Raw genomic sequence first — 10491 nt, 5'->3', positions numbered from 1 at the left:
AAAAGCCATGCTCAAGTATCGTCCGCTCTCCAAAGTGCGCAGCATCGATAGTTTTTTTATCTCGCTCAATAACACGTGCGGCATTCGCCATTGTATCTTGAATAAGTCGATCACGGGATCCAACGCCGAATTTCCCATCAGGCAATTGTTGTCGTTACGAGATCGTATCAAGATCAATTCGTGACGAGCGTTGATTATCACGCGTCTGTAATCCTCGCAAAATCCCAACAGTGCGTAGAGAGGTACGCAAAAGTTAAAATATCCATCCGCGCTAGTATGCGCATCCCAACCGGCATTCCTCAGAATCACGCTTCTGTCGGATGATGTCGTTACGTAATGTTTGAGCGTGCTGGTTACGCCCACGTTTCTGTTACGATCAATCTCCACACCATCAAGCTCGTATCGAATCTCATCGAACAGGAACGCGACAAAATTATTTCCCAGCACCACATCAGATCCCTTGACAACTCTGTTCTTCGTTAGTTTTCCCTCGATATATAGAAAGCTTTCGTACTGCAATGTGTACAGATCCTGTTGCTGTATAGGTATTCTTATCTCATCGCTGTACTCGAACGTCGTATTGGCGAACGGGTTGTACGCATGAGTCTCAATCTTGACGATGCGATCGTCGAAGATTGGCTCGTCTTCGATATTTAGGATATCAGTCATTTCACAAGTTGCGCACCGCGAATCCTAAAGCTTGTAAAAATTTAACGTTCGACGCGTTAAGTTTCTTCCTCTTCTTGACGCAGCCGAATGAGCGAATATTGTCGATCGATGTTTTCTTTGTAAAACAAGATGCGTTATCTCTCTGCGTATGCTTCGCTTCGTTCAACACGAGCATCTCAAATGTCACGCTCGCGTTATCGCTGTCGCCGTCGTACGTGCAATCTGACTGTGATCTCTTCTCCTCTGAAATCGAGCAATCGTCCGTTCTGGTCAACAATGCGTATCGTTAGCTCCGTAATGCTCCGTACGATGACTGGCAGGTAAATGATCTGCATCGGCCTTTCCGATATCTTATATCCTGGCGGCACGCTCGGTGAAAATTCGTGTATCGTGTGCACACTTTTGTCGTTGCTGTATGCGCCCGCGGTCACGTTGCACTCTACACGGATAATGTTTACGTTCATTATGTTGATCGACACGTCCGATTCGTGCCACCTTCGCGGTTGCAGTATACGCCTCGAGAAACCCAGCAGCGATCCAATGTTACGAGGCTTGTTAAAGTTTATTCTGTAGGCGCATTTAATCTCACACCTCATCGTGTTGTAATTTGCGCGGAGCACTATCGGGTATTCTCCAATCTCGTCATCGCCGCGCGCGGTGTCACCAGCGTTACCCTCGGGCGCGTCGCGTCGCGGACGTTTCCGTAAAATCTCACATTTCAAAAATTCATTTATGGCATGCAGTTCATACGACCCCTCGGGAATCGTAATTTCTGCATCGTCTTTGCCAAAATAAAATGTATTGTTCGAAGCGTTTACATTCGGTATCGTGTGATAAGTCTCCAAAATTGTTAGACCAAGCTCGTAGTCATCGTCGCTCAAATCTATGGCTGGAGAGTAATTTGTCGCGAGAACGCTGCTCTTCCCGCTCAGCGTAAGCGTCAGCGACATGATGGAAAAAGCGTTCGACGAATACTGAGACGCCGCGACATTTTGTCGGATTTTATAAATTCACGCGTCGACCGTTTTGGAGAAGAAACCACAAGCACAGCTGTCCGCAGACGCTCTGATCGTACGTCTGATAGGACGTTCGATTGTACTCTATCGTAGCATCGTCTCCGAAATATCGTATCAGTTCCTTGGGCGGTCGAAGATTACCAAAACTGTCAAAGTACACAACGCGATTGTTTCTCTTTGCGTACGCTACCCAATGAGTACCGGGACCCGTCGTGTCATCCAGATTTACGATACCGTTTTCATTTCGACGCGCGCCGCTAATCGGTAATGCGTCACGCATGAAAACACCTCTAAAGTACGGTACGCGCATACGCTTCGCCAGCTGGTCCAATTGTACATTGGTGGTTACACCCGTAGGTATTTTTATCGTCTCTTTGGCGTTTTTTTTTCTTTTTTTCTTTTTTTCGCTGTTACGCCTCGTCCGCTTTTGTACGGGGCGAGATACAGTCCTCGTCCGTATTTGTACGGAGCGAGATACAGTCCCTGTCCGTGCGTTTCCATCGCGCGACGTTGCGCGACTTTCCTGTCGTTTATCGCTTTCGCCACGCTGGCCGCTCCGCCGATTAAGGACCCGAGAGCGCCCAAAATTGGCAAAATCGGTAACACACCACCTCGTTTCGCCGTTGGAAGTATTCGTTTCTTTTTTTTGCCGGTTTTTTTCTTCATACCCATGCCGATCTTGGTTTTGGCTTTCATCGCTGTCCAAACGGCTGCAGCTGCAGCTTTCTCGCTCAGAGCCGAATCTCTCGCGATGACGCGTCCTAAGGCTTTATCGGCGAGTACCTTGTCCGCCGCGTGTCTGTCGGTGAGATCGTTGCTCTGAGAATACGCAATGTCGTGTTCACGGCACGCCGCGTCCAGTGGATTTATGCCCGTTTCACCTCTGGCTAATCGCTTTTTCAGCCGAGTACCCGGACCGCAAAACTGATAGCCGGGGATATGTAGTTCGAAAGGAAGCGCGTTTATCGCTCGATTGAGCAGACCTCCAATGTAGCCTTCGTTTGACGCTGTTGCTGGCATAGGCCACAATCCTTTATCTTCGGTGCAGGACCGTCTATATGATCTCGATCCCACGATTGATTATAATGCTCGACGCAGCGACGATAGGTTTGAACCTCCAAATCCGCCTTTATATACTCCGGAAGCTTGTCCCACACGTGATCGATATAATTACCGCACACGCGTAACAGTACGACCTTCGGTATATGTTGCAACTGCTCAGCGCTCAAATCCCGAATATCGGAGGGATGCGACAACGCGAGATACATTTTTGCTACTGAGCGATTCGTGGTTTCGCGTGCCTATAAATAGGCGTTCGATCGAAGCCTAGATAACGCAGTGCGAACATGAAATTTGTACGGCAGCCGCTGACGATACGCGTCGCGAACTGTGACGAGAGAGCGCGAATGATGGGAGACATCGCGATGGAGCGCAAGCACGGTGAAATGTTACCGAGTACTATACGCGCCATCATTTGCGGGCCGTCGAATTGTGGTAAAACCAACGTTCTCATAAGCTTGCTCGAGAGTCCGCACGGTGTACGTTTCGAGAACGTGTACGTATACTCGAAATCGCTGCAACAACCGAAATATCGATACTTGGAAAATGTATTAACATCGATAGAAGAAATCGGCTACTTTACGTTCTCCAACAACAGTGACGTCATTCCACCGAGCGAGGCACGTCCCAATTCGATCTTCGTCTTCGACGACGTTGCGTGCGATAAGCAAGATGCTGTGAGAGAATACTTTTCGATGGGCCGCCACTCGAACGTCGATTGCTTCTATCTCTGTCAGACGTACGCGAGGATACCTAAACATTTGATACGCGACAATGCGAACCTGCTGATTCTGTTCAAACAGGATGGTACCAACTTGAAACATGTTTACAACGATCACGTGAATACCGACATGTCATACGAAGAATTCTGTGCGTTATGCCGCGATTGTTGGCAGCGCGAGTATGGATTTCTAGTGATAGATAAGGACAGTCCGCTTATCAATGGGCGATACAGAAAGGAATTTAATACGTTCGCGGTACCGTAACGTGGTTAATCGATGTCGATACGTGGAGCAGGCAACATGGATAACACCAAAGATCGCGAGAAAATAGCGAAACAGATTGCGAAAACGAGCGATTCGATTCGCAAAAAATATCGCGCTTTAAAAATTGGTAAAATAGCTGAAGATACGCGTTGGAGAAACGCTTCAAGCCCATCGTCGAACCTCTAAAACAGATTGTTGAAAAAACCGAGGAATCTCAATCGATTGAAAGAGAAGCAAAGGATCTCGGTATTAAGAAAAAACAAAAACGTGAAGACAGCGATGACGACAACGATAACGATATTACTACTACTGACAAGGATTCATATTGGACGGATGTTGGATGGTTGAAATTAACGCCGCAGTCTAAAAAACGACGTACAACGAAAGAATTGAAAGCCGCGTCAGATTCACTCGTGTTCGATACAATTACACCGATACAACCATCGAAAGATCCACCGAAAGAACCACCGCTGTTCCTGCAAAAGGAAGATGTTTTCGAAACAAAAGACGCCAGTGAACCGTCATTCGAAACAACCATCAAACAGAGTCTGCAAACGCAACAAGGTCGAGAAGCGTTGCATAATCAGCTGGGACCATTAGGGCAAAAGTACGTAAGCCCTCTTCTCGATGATAATGGAAAAAACGATACATTTGATCGCGTATACGGTGTTTATTTCGATAAAGACAATGGTGCGATGCTTGGTGACAAGAAATTTGACGTTGACAAAAATGACTCCATAATCATAGACAATGTGAGATACAATGGTACACCAGGATTGTACGAATTGATCTTCAAGAGACTTCCCGATGACGCGGTTTTTACCGAGGATGACAAACAAACGTATAAAAGTATATTGTTAACAACAAATGCTCATAGACGTGGTCACAGCGCCCATAATCCCATCAAGGGCAATAGGGGATCGAAGTATATTAACATCATCGCTCCGCTCGTATCTACGTATGGAAGTAGCGGGCGTAAAAAGGGTGCAGGCGTGAGCAATATACCAACCGCCATGAAGTTAAACGACAACAAGATCGATTACGTGCATTGGGACGATCCCAACGAACTGGTGGATCGACTCCGATTGCTCAACGCTTCGCACCGAGCTGATAACAACGCTCACGACAACGAGATGCTGTCGATCATCGAGGAACTTCGCGAAGCCGGCATTATTATAAATTAATCGCGTATCGACGAAACGAGCCAGTCGATTAACGTCAGTGAGGAAAAAAACAATTTTAAATTGTATATCTTATCTTTACTATTAAACATCGTTGAAACATGCGATCCGATGGACGTGAAAAAAATATTAGCTCCGAGAGGCGACGACTCGTTGAGGAATTGCACGCTCCGGCGAGGAGAAATTTTCCACGAAGACGTGTCATAATTCGGGGATACGACGATCTGTGGCAGGCTGACATCGTCGAGATGCGTCCGTACTCGAGTTTCAACAGAGGTCATCACTACATACTCACCGTCATCGATGCGTTGAGCAAGTACGCCTGGGCCGTACCGCTCAAGAGCAAGGTCGGAAGCGAGACGACTAACGCTATCGCTAAGATAATTCGAGAGAGCGGAAGATGCCCGAGAAACTTGCAAACGGATATGGGAAAGGAATTTTACAATGCCGATGTGCAAAAACTCTTGAAAAAACACAACGTTAATCATTATTCCACGTATACGGTGTTGAAGGCATCGATCGTCGAGCGATTCAATCGCACGCTTAAGAACGACATGTGGAAGATGTTTACGCTCAACGGCACTTACAAGTGGGTCGACGCGCTACCGCGTCTCGTGTCAGATTACAACGCGCGCAAGCATCGCACTATCGGCATGCGACCCGTTGACGTAACTCCCGCGATCGCCAAAAGACTCTTGGATACGGTATACAGCGCGATAAAGATCGCAGGTCCAGCAAAATTCAAAGTAGGCGAATCGGTACGCGTGAGCAAGTACAAGACACTTTTCGAAAAAGGTTACACGCCAAATTGGACCACCGAGGTGTTTAAGATCGTTAAAGTGCAACGTACTAATCCCGTAACTTATCTGCTCGAGGATTATCGCGGAAAATCGGTCGCGGGCGCGTTCTACGAGCACGAATTGCATCGCGCGACTCATCCGGACGTGTATCTCGTGGAGAAAGTATTACGCAGGAAGGGAGACAAGGTTTACGTTAAGTGGCTGGGATTCGATAGATCACATAACTCATGGATAAACAAAAGCAGTGTGATTTAATTCATTTTTTTATTTTTATAATGTATTTAAAAAAATAAATATACACTGTATACATGTATACAAAGAGTTTTTATTATTTTTTTCTTCCATTACATTTTTTTAAACTATACATGTATGTAACTTACGAGAACACATGTAAAACTATATGTATTAAGCCGAGTATAAATTAAATAAATCGAAGAGAGAATTAAAACTAATTCCTCAGCAAGCAGGATCTAGGTTGCTATTATAAATTATATATAAAATAAATTTGAACAACTAAATTTTATTGTAAAAACTACATATAAAAACTACAAAAAATACATACATCTATACTACATATATAACAGTATCGTATAAAATTACTACGTTCATAGAAAATACATACATACATAGATATGATACATAGGTACATACATACATACATACATACATACATACATACATACATACATACATACGTGCATATATGCATCATATAAACTATATAAAAAATATAAAAATATATGTACATTGTATAAACATGTATATATATATATTACAACGGAATCCGCCAATGTCCCCACGGTAACGTCTCCGTCGAATCCGGTACGATGTATCGTTTGTCGTCGTACGGACTCAGAGCGATTTTCGACTCGGACACCGTGTATACTTGGTGTAGCTTGGATCTTATACACGACTGGCGACGAGTCATTTCGATCTCTTCGTTCAAGCACCGCGTATAATCGTCGAACGTTATTGTTCGCATTACGACGTTATTCTTTACACCTTTCGCCTTTTTAATGTCTTTTCTACCGTCCACCCTCACCGCGTACATCTTCGCTCTGAGTCCGACGAATTCCGTCATTATCGTTATTCTCATCCTTCATTAGACCGGGTACTTTTTTATTCGCGAGAGGCATCCCGTACGCGTTGTCCGTCGGATAATCGCTCGTATCGAATCTAACGATATCGCGTTTCATCGCCTCGTACGCATCATCGCACTCGATGTGGTATACGAGACTGTTCGTGTCGGTGTACATGATCTTACATTTCTCGCGATACAGAGGTGACATGTATTCGTGGTGAAATTCGTACAAGCAGATTTTCGATATGTCGAGTATACACATACCCACGTAAATCGGTTTGTTGAATTTTACCTCGAGTTTACGCATTTCGACGGCGATTAAGTTTTCCGCAAAGACGCTGCGGCTGTGGAAATTTGGTTTCGCAATCATTGTCTCCGCGCCATACCGTCCGTCCCATTTGGTCAAAAGTTTAACGTCGACGTGATTGCGCACATTTTCCATTGTTTTACCGAATACCGCGTTGTTCATTAATTTGTACAAATTTTTCTCAAAATCGTTTTTCGCGTACGTTCTAAAGTGTGTGTTGAGTTCGATGTAATCGCGGAGCCAGGCGGATTGAGCAAATTGTAGTACGCGATGTATCTTTGCGATACGAAGACCATGGCGCGTACATTGCTGCAGGTTGCGATAATGGATGACATACCGCTTCTTATCGTATAACCTCGCGAGAAGTTTATCCTGCCGCGTGCCGGGTGGTTTATCGCGCGCCGGACAGAAAGGTAGGTCAGTGTGTCGATCGTGTAAATGATGCGGATACTCGAGATCGACCTCGAAAATATAACCCGTAGACGAATCCGGAGCGATCGCGCTCGCGTCAAAGTTCTCAACGTCTTCCATCCATCGAAATTCGGCATAGGGCAGCGGTTGACACATCGCCCATCCGTACAGATTATTTACGTCAAAGTACATAAGGTATGATGACGGTTTCGACGGGTCGTACGAACGCATGTACTTGTTATTGGCCTGCGCGTATCTGCCGGAACATTGACTGAGACCGCCGCATATACCGCGTTCAATAAACATAACCATATCGATGTCGGTGAGCAACTCAAATTTTACGCGCGTATGTTTCAACATGGCGTCCCACGTGAAACCTGGCAATGTGTAGTAATGCGCGGGATCGAGTCCATAACTCGCGACGCAACTTTCGCGGAAATTTTCGAAAACGTCGGCCAATAACAAGACATCGGTCTTGAGATATAGATCGCTGTATTCGCCGAGCGTTCGGATGGAGAACCGCTGCCAGACATTCGCGGCGTGCGCGTAATCGTTCTCCGACACCGTGTCACCGGTCAACGAGCTATAGAACGATTCGCGCGGTGGTAGGCGCGTGTCTTGCAGCTTGTCCGCGCGATCCACGTATTCGTACGGAAAGACACCTTTGCGCGTCAACAAATCAAAATCTTCGTTTGAGACCGTGGAAAATTCGGAACGTAAAATTTTTAATTTTTCTTTCGTTAGAAAAGATGCCAATTTATCAAGGCTGGTATTTAAAAACTTGTACGAATCTATGAATCGCAAGCGTACGCAATTTCGCGAATCTGATCTCTCGGTGGTATCTTGAACGTGTTTTGTAAACGAAATATATTTTTCTTTTGTTATCGGCAGCACGTCGATCCTGCCTTCGAACGCCGTAGCTATTTCCGTGATGATAAAGTGCGCGTCATAACCGGATAAGTTGTGAAATACTATGGGAATGCAATACGAATCTTTATAATTTAGATTACAATTTGAGTACGCGGAACCACGGTAACGACCGGTAAGATGACAATGATCGCGTACCCGCGTGTCGTCCGACGCAAATGATTTCTCGCAAATGTGACAACGCGTCGCGCTACGATATGCCTCCCACTGCTCTCTCGACAACGTTTCCATGGGGACATTCGCGGATAATAGAATTTTTATTTGATGTGCCAAATCTTCGAGTTGCCGAACGAACCACGCAACGCAATCTTCGTTGCGACGAAATCGATATACCGATAACGCGTCGTCGTACGAGCATCGCACGTAGCATCCGATGCTAAATACCTCGTGCTGCTGGTAGGTGTGCGATGCGTCTTCCCTCTCTGCCGGTTCCGTTCGCCGTAGTACGCACTCCAAGTCCGCGTAAACGATGAATGGAAGTCGTTCCTTATTCGTGTGGTTCTTGAATTCGAGCCACTTGTCGTCCTCGCTCGGCAGTCGGATGGCGCAATCGTTCATCTTTTCGCAGTCCGTTGTATGTGAATGCAATCTTTCAGACGAACTGAAGTAATGTAGACATCTGCAAACGGAAAATATGATTTTTTAATAAACAATTTTATAAGAGAAATAATAAAATTTGTTAAAATACATACCGGTCGCAAAAGTATTTCTTGCATTTCTTCTTGTTTATTTGCGAGCTCACAAGACGGGACAGATCTTTGATGTACGCAAAGTGCCCCGCGTTGTCGTCGCGCGGATCCTGCACGTACAATAGATTTGCGTGCTTCTCCATCTTCCTTGATGTCAGCCGTATCGGGAGAATTTCCTTTTCCTTGATACTGTAGACGTTGATTGAGATGTCGTTGAGATGTTCGAACTTTTTAATTTGGTTCAACGTCATCGGAAACGTAATGTCTTGCAAATTTAACACTGTCGTATAATGCGGGTACAACAATTCCCGATTTGTATTTCTTTCAGCCGGATGCAGAGCCGCGACCACCGACCACGCGAAACACGCATTGTCATTGGATCGTACATTGATCACCGCTCGCTTTAACATAATTTCCCGCGGTAACTCGATGTAACATCCCGCGTGCATTGGATTATATTTGTTCACGTTTATAGTCAAATTTAGAATTCGCGACAACGCCCATCCACTGTCGCGTTCTTGGAATTCTTCGAGCGACGCCAACGTGGGTTCGATGACGTGCTGCTCGTACCACTCGTCCAAATTTGACACTCGAAAGAGTTCACTATTTTTAGTGTTTATACTTTTGTTCGCGCGTTTATCGCCCGTCACAAATTCGCCGTTAAATGCAGTGTTCACTTTCACACTATCGTGTCTTTGTACAATGTCTCGCACTCGCTCGAGCACTACACCACCAGCGTCTTCTAAAAATTGTCGCGGTTCGATATAGCCCACATTGATCACCGCACCAGTCAATATACGGCTTTCAAATGCCGTATCGATTTCTCGCCAAACGAGAGATCCATTGTCTCTACTGGTGCTCGCGTACTCACCGCCAACGTGCACGAAACGTCTTTCTAGTTGTGCTTTTGCACCCGCGAGTCGCGCGATCCTCGCCACCGCAGATTGTCTATTTGCAACGATGAGTCGAGGACGCTTAACACGGCTAAGTTCCTCGAGTTGTTCGATGCACTCCTCACATCGTTGCAACCACGCGAAACACTCCACCAAGGTAGCGACTTGGCTGCACTGCTCCAGCAGCTCGCGTTCCACTCGCTCTAGGTGTTCCATATTGCAAAATCGTGATTTTTTTAAATTGTTGTACTGTCTTATAAAACAATTTTACATTTTTTTACTTTCTTTTTTTCTTTTTTCTATAGCTGCTTTAACTCGAAGCCAGTATACAAAGCGTTGTATTTCCGCCATGTCCGGAGATTGATGGGAATAGAACAACCATATATGATTATCGCTTCTTGGAATTATCTCTGCTACTTTTTGCCGCGAGAGAGGTAGTAATATATTGTATGCGTGTCCTCTATAATGATAA

At 45.5% G+C, this 10491-nt stretch overlaps 1 protein-coding gene across 1 annotated transcript; it reads right to left on the bottom strand.

The window, feature by feature from the left end:
• Positions 1 to 8546: 8546 nt before the first annotated feature.
• Positions 8547 to 10258, bottom strand: LOC148937457 (uncharacterized). The gene has a single exon (XM_089073023.1). It carries the CDS (start codon positions 10233 to 10235, stop codon positions 9117 to 9119), a length of 1119 nt encoding a protein of 372 aa, XP_088929149.1. The 5' UTR covers positions 10236 to 10258; the 3' UTR covers positions 8547 to 9116.
• Positions 10259 to 10491: the final 233 nt, after the last annotated feature.

Source organism: Pogonomyrmex barbatus, unplaced genomic scaffold (genome assembly GCF_055798465.1).
Source record: "Pogonomyrmex barbatus isolate J1 unplaced genomic scaffold, ASM5579846v1 scaffold14, whole genome shotgun sequence".
NCBI lineage: Eukaryota > Metazoa > Arthropoda > Insecta > Hymenoptera > Formicidae > Pogonomyrmex > Pogonomyrmex barbatus.
The sequence above is the reverse complement of the archived record's forward strand: the minus strand, read 5'-3'. Positions and strand labels throughout refer to the sequence as shown.

Excerpts from the sequence above, each read along its gene's own strand:
- LOC148937457 (XM_089073023.1), bottom strand. The coding sequence starts at position 10,235 with ATGGAACACCTAGAGCGAGTGGAACGCGAGCTGCTGGAGCAGTGCAGC.